Consider the following 18,147-nt stretch of genomic DNA (forward strand, 5'->3'; position numbering starts at 1 on the left):
TAATGGGGGAGCCCAATTAGTGAGAAGGAAATTGCAATAGATACGGTGAGTGTTGTGCTCATTAAAGATAAGCACACCATGTTATGAGAATTCATATGAGGACCAATTAATAAAACTCTACAAGGATAGGATCAGAGACAATTTCCAAGAAGGTAAGACTCTTAATCTGAGTACTGAAGGCAAGGAGAAGGTCCATAATTCCAGCAAAGGAAACAACATCTTCAGAGGCACAGGGATATGAGGAAGCTGCTAACAGTTCAAAGGCGCAAACAATGGCACAAGACTGGGGCAGTAAGTGGGCAACAGAAGCAAGCATAATCTTTAGACCTGAAGCCAAGGTTCAGAGTGCTACCACAGCACAGTGAATCATGTGGATTACCCTAGGTCTGCTATCCCCATGCACAGCCTTAACCCTCCAGATTCCCATGATAACACTTGTATCAGAGTCAGGACAAGAGAGAACTTGCAGATGAGAAGCTACATACCTGAAGAAAGAGGAAGAGACTGATAGGGACAGAAAAGAGTTCTTCACTTAAGAGAGGAAGCAGACTGCACTGTTACTGCTTACATTATAGATTTCACCATTTTCTCTAAGGAAAAGAATCTCGCAAGGTGCCTTGTTTGTTTTGGGGACAATTACAAAAAGCTTCTTGGGAACATAAAGAGCATAAGGACAATAAATCAAGAACTAGCAAGACAATAAAACATAAATAGATAACTTGGATAAACTGATTCATTAAGGAAAAACTGCTGAAATCTAATGTAATAAAATAAATCCAAATAAAACATGGAGCCTAGGTAATCATAATATATCAGCATTGGCTCACTAGTTCTGACAAATACACAGTATAATGTAAAAACTCTGTACTATCTTTGCAACTTCTCTCTAAATTTAAAACTGTTCTAATTTTTAAAATTATTTAAATTAAAAAAATAAAAATAAAATTATTTAAATTAATGATAAACATAAAAGTATGATGTTAACAAGAACATTTCTTAAAACACTTAAAATGTGTCTTGAGAATGCACATATCACCTAAACATGAAGTTCTTGTGTCAAGGCTGAATGGAGGAGTTCCTAGTGATTTTACTGTCATGTGGCAGGGGCCTGCAGCCAAAAACCCTAATTCTCCTTTCTGTCCTGTGTTTCTCTAGGATCAAGCAATCATATAGCCTTCTTTCAGCCTTTATCTCCCTTTTAACGTAATATTTAATAATAGTGATGACATAAGCAGTCTCACCTTATGTAGAAACACTTAGTAGAGCTGTACAAATATTGTTTTGTGTAGTTTTTTGTGTAGTACTGTTACTGTCCTCACTGTATACTCAAAGGAGCATCAGGAGGTTACGTTGCTTGCACGCTCATAAGTGGTGAGCTGAGCATGATGAAGGTGACCTACTCTCTCTGACCTACTTCTGACCATACTCTCTGCCCTACTCTCCTCAATTATCTGAGCTCACATATTGTCTTAGAATGCTTTTCATCTTCTTCTGGTGTTTGTTGAAAGACTTTATAATTAGATATTCAGGTGATCTGCTGTGATGCTTGGTGGAACACCCAAATGGCAAGAGGTCTACCCCATTTCCAGCCACATAATAGGCACTCAGCAAATAGTTGTTAAATTAATGAATGCATAAGGAATGGATAACGAATTAATGGGTGAATGAATATTAAAAGATCAAAAAATCACCAGGAGTTATTTATTAAAGGAACATCTCCCAGGAACCTTTCCTTTAAATTAAAAGCAAATGTGGTGGCATGCTGACTTCTCTCCAATAAAATTCCTCATTTCTAGGGCTCTTAAAGGAAGAATTTTGGTAATGGGAGGTAAGATTTCCTTACCATATTGGCCTATTCACAATGTGTACTTTGGAGCTAAGTGATAAATGTGCAATCTTATTCTCCACATATTCTGGAAATATGAAGTCAATTATCCTCCCATGATTTTATTAATCCAATTTGTCTTTGTCTCCTTTCAGTTATTTCAGTAACCCTCAAAGGACCACATGAGCTGGAAATAAGGGGCAAATTTATCCCAAATATCTGTGGGACTTAAGCAAGAATAAAATGGATTCATGTAACATAAGTCTTTGACTGACTTATTTCACTTACAATAATACCCTGTAGTTCTGTCCACATTTGCAAATGGCAAGTTTTCTTTTTGATGGCTCAGTATTATTCCATTCTCTCTCTCTCTCTCTCTCTCTCTCTCTCTCTCTCTGTGTGTGTGTGTGTGTGTGTGTGTGGTATCTTTTTATCTATCAATGGACATCGAGTTCTTTCCATATATTGGCTATTGGCTATTGTGGACTTCGCTGCTACAAAAATTGGGGTGCATGTGTTCCTTCAAATCACTCTATGTGTAACCTTTGAATAAATACCTAGTAGTGCAATTTCTGGGTCATAGAGTAGCTCTATCTTTAACGTTTTGAGGAGCCTCCATATTGTAGAATAAATACCCAGACAACAATTTGGGAGGAAGAATCTATGAATTTGGGCAGATTTGATCAAGGCAAAGCATATTAGAGGATGAAAAAATGGAACTAATTACAGTAGGTGTGGGTAGAGAGCTTATTAATATTTAAACTAGTCTTCTAGCTATTTAGTGTTTTAGGAACATCAGAATGGATGTCTGAATAGATGCCAAGCCTGGGAGGATGGATCCTGAAAACATTATTTAGAGTGACATTAGGGAAGCAATTTGTTAATTTGATGGGTCTCTAACCTGCCTATTTTTCTTTTCTTCTCTAGCAGAATGTATTAAAAACTAACAAACAAACAAACAAACATCTATATGCTGCTTACATGAGACTCATCTCAAGCCTAAAGATGCAAATAGACTGAAAGTGAAGTAATGATAAAATATTCACCAGACAAATTAAAGCAGAAAACAAAAAAAGAAGCTGGGGTAGCAATACTTCTATCAGATAAAATAGACTTTAAGACAAGGACTATAACAAGAGACAAAGAAAGGTATCACATAATGATAAAGGGATCAACCCAACAAGAGAATATACTAATCGGAAATATCTATACACACAAAAGTGGAACACTTAAATACATGAAACAAATATTAACAGATACAAAGAGAAACATTGATGGCAATACAATAATAGTAGGAGACTTTAACATGCTACTTACATTAATGAACAGATCATTCAGACACAAAATAAATAAGGAAACAATGTCTTTGAATGACACATGGACCAAAAGGAAAGAACAGATATATAGAGAACAGTCCATCCAAAAAGAATAGAATATATATTATTTTGTGCACATGAAACAGTCTCCAAACTAGATCACATTAGGATATAAAACAAGCCTTTACAAATTTAAGAAGGTTGAAATCATACCATGCATCTTTTATGATCATAATGGTTTGAAATTAAAAATAAATCATAAGAAAAAAGCTGGGAAAAACCCAAAAGTGTAGACTAAATGATATTAAACAACCAAAGGACCAATTAAATAATCAAAGAAGAAATTAAAAAATACATGGAGACAAGTGAAAGTGAAAACACTGTGATCCAAAATCATTGAGACACAGAAAAAAACAATTCTAAGAGGGAATATATAGCAATATAGGCCTATGTCAAGAAATAAGAAAACATTTAAACAATTTAACCTTGTACCTAAAGGAACTAGAAAAAAGAAGAACAAATCCCAATGTGAGCAGGAGAGGGGAAATAATAAAAAGCAGAGCAGAAATAAATGAGGTATCAATTAAAAAAATAGAAAAAAAAATCAATGAAACCAAGATCTGGTTTTTTGAAAAGATAAACAAACCTGAAAAACCCTTAGTGAGACCCCATCAAAAAAAGAGAGGACCCGAACAAATGAAATCAGAAATAAGAGAGAAGTAACAACTAATACCACAGAAATACAAAAGGCTGTAAGAGAATACTATGAAAAATTATGTCCCCAAAAACTGGACCATCTAGAAGAAATGGACAAATTCCTAGAAACATGACCTCCCATAACTGAACTAGAAAGAAAGAAAATCTGAACAGACCGATTACAAGTAATAAAATTGGATCGGTAATCATAAAACTACCAAAAAATAAAAGTCCAAGACCAGACGCATTCACAAGTGAATTCAAACAGACATTTAAAGAAGAATTAATACCTATTCTCCTTAAACTATTTGAAAATAATATAAGAAAAAGGAAACCTTCTAAATACATTCTACAAGGCCACCGTTGGCCTGATACCAAAACCAAAGACATTAGAGAAAACAGAAAACTATAGGCTAGTATCTCTGATGAACAAAGATGCAAAAATCATAAAAAAAATATTAACAAACTACATACAACAATAGATTAAAAACATCTTCCCCACAATCAGGGGAGTTTTATTCCTAGATGGAAGGATGGTTCAATATTCACAAATCAATCATCATACAGCACATTAACAAAATGAATGTTAAAAATCATATGATGATCTCAATAGATGCAGACCAAGCATTTGACAAGATTCAACATCCATTCATGATAAAAAAAACTCTCAACAAAACAGAGTAGAGGTAACATATGCAACATAATAAAAGCCATATATGAAAAACCCACAGCTAACATCATACTCAGTGGAAAAAAACAGAGCTTTCCCTCTAAGATCAGGAACAAGACAAGGATGTCCACTTTACTCCTTTTATTCAACAAAGTACTGGAAGGCCTAGCCACAACAATGACATGAAAGAAAGAGAGAAAAATAGAGAGAAAAGGAAGGGAAGGAGAGAAGGAAGGAGGGAGGGAGGAAGAAACGGAGAAAGGAAGGAAGAGAGAAAGGGTATCCATACTGAAAAAGAAGTTAAACTGTCACTATTTGCAGATGACAATACTATACATAGAAAATCCTAAAGACTCCACCAAAAAAACTAGAAATAATAAACAAATTCAATAAAGTAGCAGGATATAAAATTTATATTCAGAAATTGTTAGCATTTCTACACAGTAACAATGCAGTCACAGAAAGGGAAACTTTAAAAATCACACCATTTATAACTGCACCAAAAAGAATAAAATACCTCAGAATAAACTTAACCAAAGAAGTGAAAGATCTGTACTCTGAAAACTACAAAACATTGATCAAAGAAATTCTAGACAACACAGACAAATGGAAAGATATTCCATGCTTATGGATTAGAAGAATTATCAAAATGGCCAATCTACACTTGATGGGATGAGCACTGGGTGTTATACTATTAGTTGGCAAATCGAACTTCAATAAAAAAAAATGCAAAAAAACACCCACAAACAAACATTAAAAAATGGCCAATCTACAGATTCAATACAATCCCTATCAGAATGCTGAAAGAAGACCCTAAATAGCCAAAGCAATCTTGAGAAAGAACAAAGCTGGAGATAATCACAATTCCAGATTTTAAGATATACTAGAAAGTGGTACTAATCAAAACAACATAATATTGGCACAAAAATAGACACATAGATCAATAGAACAGTATAGAGAACCCAGAAATAAACTCACATTTACATTGTCAATTCATCTGTGACAAGGGAGGGAAGAATATACAATAAGGAAAAGGAAAAGGCAGTCTCCCTGATAAATGGTGTTGGGAAAACTGGGGAAACTGGACAGCTACATGCAAAAGAGTGGAACTGGAATACTTTCTTACACCATACAGAAAAATAAACCCAAAATGAATTAAAGACTTATATGTGAATCCTGAAACTATGAAACCCCTAGAAGAGAATACAGGCAGTAATTTCTCGGAGATTAGCTAGGTCAGACTTAGGTCTCCTAAGCCAAGGGAAACAAAAGCAAAAATAAGCTATTGGGACTGTATCAAAATAAAAATCTTCTGCACAGTGAAGAAAACCATCAGCAAAACAAAAAGACAACCTATTGAATGGAAGAGGATATTTGCAAATGATATATCAAATAAGGTGTTGATTTCCGATATATACAAAAATCATATATAACACATAAAAAATTAATCCAATTAACAAATAAGCAGAGGATCTGAATAGACATATTTCCAGAGAAGACATACAGATGGCCCACAGACATGAAAAGATGCTCAACATCAGTAATTACCAGGACATGCAAATCAAAACCACAATGATGTGTGTGTGTGTAAACAACATCTTTATCCATTCATCAGTTGATGGATATTTGTTTTTTTTTAATTTATATTTTTATTTGTGTTCAATTTGCCAACATATAGCATAACACCCTGTGCTCATCCCATCAAGTGCCCCCCTCATTGCCGGTCACCCAGTCACCCCCACCTCCCTGCCCACCTCCCCTTCCACCCCCCCAGTTCGTTTCCTAGAGTGAGGAGTCTCTCATATTCTGGCTCCCTTTCTCATATTTCCCACTCATTTTTTCTCCTTTCCCCTTTATTCCCTTTCACTATTTTTTATGTTCCCCAAATGAATGAGACCATATAATGTTTGTCCTTCTCCAATTGACTTATTTCACTCAGCGTCATACCCTCCAGGTCCATCCACGTCAAAGCAAATGGTGGGTATTTGTCATTTCTAATGGATGAGGAATATTCCATTGTATATAGACCACAGCTTCTTTATCCATTCATCTGTTGATGGACACCGAGGCTCCTTCTAGTTGATGGATATTTGGACTCTCCCCATAGTTTGGCTCTCCTTGATGATGCTGCTATAAACCTTGCAGTACACGTACCCTTCAAATCTGTATTTTTGTATTCTTTAGGTAAATACCCAGTGGTACAATTGCTGAGTCATAGGGGAGCTCTATTTTTAACTTTGTGAGGACCCTCCACACTGTTCTTCAGACTGGCTGCACCAGCTTGCATTCCCGCCAGCAGTGTATTAGGGTTTCCCCTTTCTCTGAATCCTTACCAACACCTCTGATGTCTGTACATATAATGGAAGATACAGAAGGGAACTACAGTGAGCCTAAATGAATACAGAACACTGTCAGATATTGACAATAAAAATTTGTGGAAGTCAGAAGTACATTTTAGAAGGCCAGCATGGCATAATTCTTCAGATATGAGAGAAAGAACAAGAAGTGTCAGTATTTAGGTCAATTGAGTTAAATACTACAGAGGAACACGTGGCTCCCCAATTAATATGACACAAGTGTTTGGTTTCACTGATTCATGTCCCATTTTTACTTTAATTTATGTAGTATGACTAAAACACCTAAGTGAGACTGAGTGCTCATACCACATAGTGTGAAATGATCGAGAACATCAAGACTGTGCCACAGGAACACAGGTCTTTGGAGCACAGACTGCTTGAGGAATATGAGAAAGGGAGACAGAATATGAGAGACTCCTCACTCTAGGAAACGAACTAGGGGGGGTGGAAGGGGAGGTGGGCAGGGGGGTGGGGGTGACTGGGTGACCGGCAATGAGGGGGGCACTTGATGGGATGAGCACAGGGTGTTATGCTATATGTTGGCAAACTGAACGCAAATAAAAATAAATTTATAAAAAAAAAACAAATATCCATCAACTGATGAATGGATAAAGATGTTTACACACACACACACACACACACACACACACACACATTAGAAGACTCCTTGGCCACCAAAAGGAATGAATCTTGCCATTTGAAATGACATGGTTGGAGCTAAAGGTATATTATGTGTATTGTGCTAAATGAAATAGAGAAAGATAAGTATCACATGATCCCACTTATATGTGGAATTTAAGAAACAACATAGATTAACATACAGGAAGGGGGCCTGCCCCCCAACTTACCTAGATAACTGTCAAATCATCCTGAAACCTACAAAGTCGACCTGAGATCTCCAGGGAGAGCAGTGGGAGTGCCAAGGGACAAGGGTCTGCGCTTCCAGCAGGTAGGAAGGTGGAAAAATGAAACAGACCCCCTCGGGGAGGGGTCCAGGGGCAGGGCTGGGGGCGGGCACAGGAGAGCGCCCGAAGGGGCGGGGATGTAGAAATCCGCCCGGACCCTCCCAGAGGGAAGGTGCTCCAGGACCCGCAGGAGCTGGGGGTGGGCAGCGGGGCCTCCAGGGTCGCGGGGTCACGGACCCAGAGGGGCCCGGGGAGAGCGCACCCACCCAGGGAGCTCAGGAAAGGGCTGCAGGGCCCGGGGGTCTTGGGGAACTGGGGGGCTCCGGGGGGGCTGCGCCCTGCTCCTTGGGGAGCTGCACCCGGGGGACCCCAGGGGGAGGGGGTTGGACAGGACCGTGGAGATGCTCCTGCCCCAGGGGATCCTAGAGGGAGGGGGGAGTACAGGATTATAGGGATGCTGCTGCCCTGGGGGACCCCAGGGGAAGGGGGAGAACACAGGACGGTGGGGAGACTCTTGCCCCCAGTGATCCCGAGCTGTGCAGGTCAGCACCCCGCCCTGGGAGCACCTAGGCCAGTGCGGACTGGGAGCTGCTGGTGATACTGGGGGAGTGACTCTAGGGCTGGAGAGCTGGTCGCCACCAGTGATGTTGTCCCTCCTGGTGTCACCTTGTGCCTGGGACAGAGCGAGGCTGCCAGGGAGCAAGGCCTCAGGGGGGAAAGAGCTCCACTGAGCCGTGCACCTGGCAGGGGAGGAGGCATCTCCAGAATCAGCACAGCAGCCCCTCACCCAGAAGACCAGTTGGAAGGACAGAGGAAGAGCAAGTCCTTGACCCAACAGCACTGAAAAGTGCCAGGGGAAGTTGAGGGATTTACAGTATAAAGAACCAGAGGGTACCCCTCCTTGTTTTTCTTTGTTTATTTGTGTTTCTTATTTTTTCTTCCTTTTTCCAGTACAACTCATTTTTAGCCACTCTGCACTGAGCAAAATGACTAGAAAGAAGAACTCACCAAAAAATAAAGAACCAGAAATCGTACTCTGTGCCAGAGTTACAGAATTGGGATTACAATTTGATGTCAGAAAGCCAGTTCAGAAGCAAAATCATAAAGCTACTGGTGGCTCTGGAAAAAATCATAAAGGATTCAAGAGACTTCATGCTGCAACATTTAGACCTAATCAGGCTGAAATTAAAATTCAATTAAATGAGGTGCAATCCAAACTGGAGCCCCTAACGACAAGGGTTAATGAGATAGAAGAACAAGTGAGTGACATAGAAGACAAGTCGATGGCAAGGAAGGAAGCTGAGGAAAAAAGAGAGAAACCATTAAAAGAACATGAGGAAAGGATAAGGGAAATAAATGACAGCCTCAGAAGGAAAAATCTACATTTAATTGGGGTTCCAGAGGGCGCTGAGATGGACAGAGGACCAGAAAGTGTATTTGAACAAATCATAGCTGAGGATTTCCCTAATTTGGGGAGAGAAACAGGCATTCAGATCCAGGAGATAGAGAGATCTCCCCTAAAATCAATAAAAACCGCTCAACACCTCGACATTTAATAGTGAAACTTGCAAACTCCAAAGATAAAGGGAAAATCCTTAAAGCAGGGAGAGACAAGAGATCCCTAACTTATATGGGGAGAAATATTAGATGAAGAGCAGACCTCTCCACAGAGACCTGGCAGGCCAGAAGGGGCTGCAGGATATATTCAGGGGACTAAATGAGAAGAACATGCAGCGAAGCATACTCTATCCAGCAAGGCTCTCATTCAGAGTAGAAAGAGAGATAAAGGGCTTTCAAGATAGGCAAAAACTGAAAGCATATGTCACCACCAAACCAACTCTGCAAGAAATATTAAGGGGGACTCTGTAAAAGAAAGAGGAAGCCCAAAGAAATAATCTACAAACATAGGGACTGAATAGGTATTACGATGACATTAAATTCATATCTTTCAATAGTAACTCTGAATGTGAATAGGTTTAATGATTTCATCAAAAGATGCAGGGTTTCAGACTGGATAAAAAAGCAAGACCCATCTATTTGCTGTCTACAAGCACTCATTTTAGACCTAAAGACACCTACAGCCTGAAAATAAAAGGTTGGAGAACCATTTACCATTCAAATGGTCCTCAAAAGAAAGCAGGGGTAGCCATCCTCATATCAAATAAATTAAAGTTTATCCCAAAGACTGTAGCAAGAGATGAAGAGGGACACTATATCATACTTAAAGGGTCTATGCAACAAGAGGACCTAACAATCATGAATATTTATGCCCCTAATGTGGGAGCTGCCAAGTATATCAATCAATTAATAACCAAAGTAAAGACATATTTAGAGAATAATACATTAATATTGGGATACTTCAACATGACAATTTCTGTCAATGACAGATCTAAGCACAACATCTCCAAAGAAACAGGAGCTTTAAATGATACCCTGGACCAGATGGATTTCGCAGATATTTACAGAACTTTACATCCAAATGCAACTGAATACACATTCTTCTCAAGTGCACATGGAACTTTCTCCAGAATAGACCACATACTGGTTCACAAATCAGGTCTCAACTCATAGCAAAAGATTGGGATTGTCCCCTGCATATTTTCAGACCATAATCCTTTGAAAACTAGAACTCAATCACAAGAAGACATTTGGAAGAAACTCAAACACGTGGAGGTTAAAGAGCATCCTGCTAAAAGATGAAAGGGTCAACCAGGAAATTAGAGAAGAATGAAAAGATTCATGGAAACTAATGAAAATGAAGATACAACCGTTCAAAATCTTTAGGATACAGCAAAAGCAGTCCTGAGAGGGAAATACATTGAAATTCAAGCATCCCTCAAAAAACTGGAAAGAATCAAATACACAAGCTAACCTTGCACCTAAAGGAACTGGAGAAAGACCAGAAAATAAGACCTACACTCAGCAGAAGAAGAGAGTTAATAAAGATTTGAGCAGAACTCAGTGAGATAGAGACCAGAAGAACTGTAGAACAGATCAACAAAACCAGGAGTTGGTTCTTTGAAAGAATTAATAAGATAAATAAACCAAAGCCAGCCTTTAGAAACAAAAGGGAAAAGACTCAAATTAATAAAATCACAACTGAAAAAGGAGAGATCACAACCAATACCAAGGAAATACAAATGATTTTAAAAACATATTATGAGCAGCAACATGCCAATAAATTAGGCAATCTAGAAGAAATGGATGCATTTCTTCAAGACACAAACTACTAAAACTGCAACAGGAAGAATTAGAAAACCTGAACAGACCAACAACCAGGGAGGAAATTGAAGCAGTCATCAAAAACCTCCCAAGACACAAAAGTCCAGGGCCAGATGGCTTCCCAGGGGAATTCTATCAAACGTTTAAAGAAGAAGCAATACCTGTTCTACTAAAGCTGTTTGGAAAGATAGAAAGAGATGGAGCTCTTCCAAACTCATTCTATGAGGCCAGCATCACCTTACTTCCAAAACCAGACAAAGACCCCGCCAAAAAGGAGAATTATGCACCAATATCCTTGATAAACATGGATGCAATAATTCTCAACAAGATACTAGCCAATAGGATCCAACAATACATTAAGAAGATTATTCACCATGACCAAGTGGCTTTTATCCCTGGGATGCAAGGCTGGGTCAACACTCGTAAAGCAATGAATACGATGGATATATCAACAAGAGAAAAAACAAGAACCATAGGATCCTCTCAATATATGCAGAGAAAGCATTTGACAAAATACAGCCTCCATTCCTGATCAAAACTCTTCACAGTGTAGGGATAAAGGGAACATTCCTCAGCATCTTAAAAGCCATCTATGTAAAGCCCACAGCAAATATCATTCTCAATGGGGAAGCACTGGGCACTGTTCCCCTAAGATCAGGAATATGACAGGGATGTCCACTCTCACCACTGCTATTGAACATAATACTAGAAGGCCTAGCCTCAGCAATCAGACAACAAAACTAAATAAAAGGCATTTGATTTGGCAAAGAAGTCAAACTCTCCCTCCTTGCAGATGACATGATACTGTACATAAAAAACCCAAAAGACTCCACCCCAAGGTTGCTAGAACTCATACAGCAATTCGGCAGTGTGGCAAGATACAAACTCAATGCCCAGAAATCAGTGGCATTTCTATACATTAACAATAAAACTGAAGCAAGAGAAATTAAGGAGTCAATCCCATTTATAATTGCACCCATAAGCATAAGATAAGATACCAAGGAATAAACCTAAGCAAAGATTTAAAAGATCTATACCCTAAAAACTACAGAACAGTTCTGAAAGAAATTAGGAAGACACAATGAGATGGAAAAATAATCCATTCTCGGGGATTGAAATAATTAATATGTGAAAATCAATGCTACCTAGGGCAATTTACACGTTTAATGCAATCCCTATCAAAATACCATGGACTTTCTTCAGAGAGTTGGAATAAATTATATTAAGATTTCTGTGGAATCAGAAAAGACCCCGAATAGCCAGGAGAATATTGAAAAAGAAAACCAGAGCCAGGGGCTTCACAATGCCAGATTTCAGGTTGTACTACAAAGCTGTGGTCATCAAGACAGTGTGGTTCTGGCACAAAAACAGACACAGAGATCAATGGAACAGAATAGAGAATCCAGAAGTGGACCCTCAACTCATGGTCAACTAATATTCGACAAAGCAGGAAAGACTATCCACTGGAAAAAGAACCGTCTCTTCAAAAAATGGTGCTGGGAACATTGGACAGCCACATGCAGAAGAATGAAACTAGACCATTCTCTTACACCAGACACCAAGGTAAACTCAAAATGGATGAAAGATCTAAATGTGAGACAAGAATCCATCAAAATCCTAGAGGAGAACACAGGGAACTCCTTTTTTGAACTTGGCCACAGGAACTTCTTGCAAGATACATCCATGAAGGCAAGGGAAACAAAAGAAAAATGAACTATTGGGACTTTCTCAGGATAAAAAGCTTCTGCACAGCAAAAGAGATAGTCAATAAAACTAAGAGACAGGGATCCCTGGGTGGCGCAGCAGTTTAGCTCCTGCCTTTGGCTCAGGGCACGATCCTGGAGACCTGGGATCGAATCCCACATCGGGCTCCCGGTGCATGGAGCCTGCTTCTCCCTCTGCCTCTCTCTCTCTCTCTCTCTCTCTCTGTGTGTGTGTGTGTGACTATCGTAAATAAATAAAAATTAAAAAAAAAATAAAGGCAAAAGGAAAAAACAATTATCTTCCCTGGTGCAAAAGACATACTTTAAAAAAAAAAAAAAACTAAGAGACAACCTACAGATGGGAGAAGAGATTTGTAAATGATGTATCAGATAAAGGGCTAGTATCCAAGATCTATAAAGAACTTATTAAACTCAACAGCAAAGAAACAAACAATCCAATCATGAAATGGGCAAAAGACATGAACAGAAATCTTACCGAGGAAGACATAGACATGAACAACAAGCACATGAGAAAATGCTCCACATCACTGGCCATCAGGGAAATACAAATCAAAACCATCATGAGATCCCACCTCACACCAGTGAGAATGGGGAAAATGAACAAGACAGGAAACCACAAATGTTGGGGAGGATGTGGAGAAAGGGGAACCCTCCTGCACTGTTGAATGTGACCTGGTGCGGCCACTCTGGAAAATTGTGTGGAGGTCCCCCTCAAAGAGTTAAAAATAGATCTGCCCTATGACCCAGCAATTGCACTGCTGAGGATTTACCCCAAAGAGACGCTGGGACACCTGCACCCCGATGTTCACAGCAGCAATGTCCACAACAGCCAACCTGTGGAAGGAGCCTCGGTGTCCACAGACAGATGATGGATAGAGAAGCTGTGGTCTGTGTATACACTGGGATATTCCTCAGCCATTAGAAACTACAAATACCCACCATTTGCTTCGACGTGGACAGAACTGGAGGGTATTATGCTGAGTGAAATAAGTCAGTCGGAGAAGGACAAACATTATGTGGTCTCATTAATTCAGGGAATATAAAAAATAGTGACAGGGAATAAAGGGGAAAGGAGAAAAAATGAGTGGGAAATATCAGAAAGGGAGACAGACCATGGGAGACTCCTAACTCTGGGAAATGAACTAGGGGTGGTAGAAAGGGAGGTGGGCGGGGGGTGGGGGTGACTGGGTGATGGGGGTGCACTTGATGGGATGAGCACTGGGTGTTATGCTATATGTTGGCAAATCGAACTCCAATAAAAATATATATACAAAAATAAATAAATAAAATTAAATAAGTTAAAAAAATTAAAAAACTGAGGGTTGATGGAGGAAGGTAGGTAGGGAATGAGCTAGATGGGTGATGGTATTAAGGAGGGCACCTAATAGTTATGATGAGCACTGAGTGTTGTGTGTAAGTGATGAACCACTGAATTCTACTCCAGAAACCAGTATTGTAGTATATGTTAACTACCTATAAATTTAATTTTAAAATTAAAAATAGAAGTGTTCCTGAACTCCATATCAAGAGTGACACATTGTGATTTTTGTTCCTCAAATTGTGACCTCTGGAAGCTTTTCGGAATCCATATCCCAGGCAAGCAAATTTTTAAAACATTGATGAAGTTGTCACCCTGTACTAATTCCTCAGAGAACATGCAACCATCAACTTTTTAAAGATCCATTGGCTTGGAGGAGAACTTTTCTAATGCTATAGAGGCAAAGTCCCAGGAGAACATTTGGTAAAGAAGATGCATTCTTAATTATTGTGAAGCAATAATACTCTTTATCCAGCTGGGCAGAGAAATATATGGTTCATGAAATGGAGATTTGGTAGACATCAAAACGATGATACCTTTACCTATGAGCGCTGCAGAAGGTCATAATGTCTCTGTGTCAATGCCTTTCATTCCAGAATTTCTTTTTTGTTTGTTTGTTTTTGTTTTTTCTTTTCTTTTGTTTTGTTTTGATTCCAGAATTTCTTAATGCTGACTTATTAATGCTCCTGGCTTGGGACATTTAAAAAATAGGACATACTACTAAAAGAAGCACAAAGACAATTTCCACCAAATCAGTCTTAAAGACTCTTCCAAGCACTGGGGTAAACAATAGGTTGGAAGTAAAATTGCTTTTGAAAATTTTGTGTTTGTGCCCCAAATGTAAGCCCTTACAATTTTCAGAATTCACATCCCTGCATCTTGTCCCAAAATGGCAAAAATATTCAGGGAACTCAGATCCCTGGCACCTTTTCCATGAGAATGTGGGATGAAGTACATTTACTTATAACACTAAAAAAAAGTATTTGACTTCTGTCTTCTGCTGCAATTTTTTTAATTTTTAAAATATTTCATTTATTTATTCATGAGAGACATAGAGAGAGGCAGAGACACAGGCAGGGGGAGAAGCAGGCTCCATGCAGGGAGCCTGATGTGGGACTAGATCCTGTGACTCCAGGATCACGCCCTGGGCTGAAGGCAGGCGCTAAACCACTGAGCCACCCAGGGATCCCATTGCAAATTTTTAATTTAAAACAATATATAATTTAAACAAGCATATAAAAAAATCATTGCCAAATTTTATGGGGGAAAATAGCTTCAAAAAATAAAAGTCCCATACCTAGCTATTACTTTGCAAACTTTTACAGGTGAAAGATTAGGTGGAAACTTAGTCACTGCTTCCAACAGAAGACACTGCAACACTGAAATATTAAAAGTCAGCACTGGTAAGTAACATTATGGTATCATATTTTTATGATGCTTAAGCTAACAGCAACAGGAATAGAAATGAGAGATATTGGCTTAAAATTACTGCCAACTTGCTCTAAAATATTGTCCATTTATTTTTCATACATAACTGATATGTTAAGCAATATATTTAACTGATATATAAGAGTAGAATTAAAGCCTTCTTTTCTGTATCTATTGCCCTACAATGGGTTTAGAATAAGAAACTAATACATGTACTAAGTGTTAACTTTGTGTTATGTGCTATCCATAAACTATCATACCTCATCCCTGCTCAAAAATAACAAACTTTACAAAATGAGTTTAACGTGGGGCACCTGGGCGCCTCGGGCAGTTCAGCATCTGACTTGATTTCAGCCTAGGTCATGATCGCAGGGCTGTCAGATCGAGCCCTGCCTCAGGTTGTGTGCTGGGTGTGGAGTCTGCTTGAGATTCTCTCTCTTCCTCTCCCTCTGCCCTCCCCCACACCATTCCTCCCCCACATTCCTCTAGAGAGAGAGAGAGAGTTTAACTCCCCTAGTTCTGTCATGGGAGCATTAATGAAGAAGAGATTCAGAAGCAGGCCCGCTACTACTCTGCCCAAAACTCAGAGCACATAACCAAGAACAAGTAGACTTGTTCTCTTCCTAACCCATGATTCTTTTGAAAACTGATGCCATGCTCATTGTCTTCTCTTCTTTCTGAAAAAGGAGCACATTTGAAACTAGTCCTGATAACAGTATGTCTCTTGCCCTTGCAGATGACTGACCCAGTGAATGTCTCTGAGCCATATTCCAGCTTCGCTTCTGTAAGAGAATTTATACTCCTAGGTTTCTCTTGTGAGTGGAAGATTCAGATCCTCCTCTTCTCACTCTTCACTACAACGTATACTTTGACGGTAACAGGGAATGGGGCCATTGTTTGTGCTATTTGGTGTGAAGGGAGACTCCATAGCCCCATGTACATGTTCCTGGGGAATTTCTCCTTTCTAGAGATCTGGTATGTCTCTTCTACAGTCCCCAATATGTTGGCCAATTTCCTCTCAGAAAAAAAGACCATCTCCTTTACTGGATGTTTCATCCAATTTTATTTCTTTTTCTCTTTGGGAACTTCTGAATGTTTGCTCTTGGCCATCATGGCCTTTGATCGGTACCTTGCTATCTGCCGTCCCTTGCACTACCCTAATATCATGACTAGGTATTTATCTACCAAACTGGTCATTATCTGCTGGGTTTGTGGTTTTCTGTTGTTCCTGATCCCCATTGCATTCATCTCTCAGATGCCCTTCTGTGGTCCAAACATTATTGACCATGTTGTGTGTGACCCAGGGCCACTGTTTGCATTGGCATGTGCATCTGCCCCAACAATCCAACAGCTTTGCTATAGTCTAAGCTCATTAGTTATCTTTGGTAACTTCCTTTTCATCCTTGGGTCCTATACACTTGTCCTGTTAGCCGTGTTGCACATGCCTTCAACCCTCGGGAGACATAAGGCCTTCTCTACCTGTGGTTCTCATTTGGCTGTGGTATCACTATTCTATGGCTCTCTGATGATCATGTATGTGAGCCCAGGACTTGGGCATTCTGCAGGTATACAGAAAGTTGCAACTTTGTTCTATGCTATGGTAACTCCACTCTTCAACCCGCTCATCTATAGCCTCCGGAATAAGGAGATAAAGGCAGCCCTGAGGAAAGTTCTGGGGCGTTGCTACATGACCCAAGATGTACTATGTGATTGCTCCAGGTCAGTATAGTCTCACAGAAAGCAATCAGGATTATACAGTTATACAAATCTTCCAATATAAGTCTAGTGATATTAACTATCAGTTTATGAAGTTAAACATCTATGGGGCCACTATAATCGTAAAGTGGCCAGATTATATAACTAAATGGAAGTACTGGGTTCTTGTTTGACACTCAGAGTGTACATGAACTAAGAATGTACACATCTGGGTGTTTTCTGGATAGTTTATACGATTCTTCTGTGATAAAAATTTTTGTGTTCTACATGATAATTTAACAGTTCTGGGATCAGTTAAATCATGTCATTTTGTTGTTTAGTTGTTTCATTGTAAATAAATGAAAAAAAAATTTTCTGTTTGTGGTTCTTTTTTTATATATGTATATTTTTATTGGAGTTCGATTTGCCAACATATAACACCCAGTGCTCATCCCGTCAAGTGCCCCCCTCAGTGCCCATCACCCAGTCACCCCATCCCCCTGCCCACCTCCCCTTCCACCACCCCTTGTTCATTTCCCAGAGTTAGGAGCCTTCCATGTTCTGTCGCCCTCTCTGATTTTTCCCACTTGTTTTCTCTCCTTTCCCCTATAATCCCTTTTACTATTTTTTATATTCATGAGTGAAACCATGTAATGATTGTCCTTCTCCAATTGACTGACTTCACTCAGCATCATACCCTCCGGGTCCATCCATGTCGAAGCAAATGGTGGGTATTTGTCATTTCTAATGGCTGAGGAATATTCCATTGTATACATAGACCACAGCTTCTCTATCCATCATCTTTTGATGGACACAGAGGCTCCTTCCACGGTGTGGCTATTGTGGACATTGCTGCTGTGAACATTGGGGTGCAGGTGTCCCGGCATTTCACTGCATCTGTATCTTTGGGGTCAATCCCCAGCAGTGCAATTGCTGGGTCATAGGGCAGATCTATTTTTAACTCTTTGAGGAACCTCCACACAGTTTTCCA

General features: G+C 39.4%; 1 protein-coding gene across 1 annotated transcript; it reads left to right on the plus strand.

Annotated features, from left to right (window-relative positions):
- Nucleotides 1-15,895: 15,895 nt before the first annotated feature.
- On the plus strand, nucleotides 15,896-17,392 carry LOC140602150 (olfactory receptor 11H1-like). The gene has a single exon (XM_072771550.1). The coding sequence runs from the start codon at nucleotides 16,111-16,113 to the stop codon at nucleotides 17,188-17,190; it is 1,080 nt and encodes a 359-aa protein (XP_072627651.1). The 5' UTR covers nucleotides 15,896-16,110; the 3' UTR covers nucleotides 17,191-17,392.
- Nucleotides 17,393-18,147: the final 755 nt, after the last annotated feature.

This window comes from Canis lupus, chromosome 13 (genome assembly GCF_048164855.1).
Source record: "Canis lupus baileyi chromosome 13, mCanLup2.hap1, whole genome shotgun sequence".
NCBI lineage: Eukaryota > Metazoa > Chordata > Mammalia > Carnivora > Canidae > Canis > Canis lupus.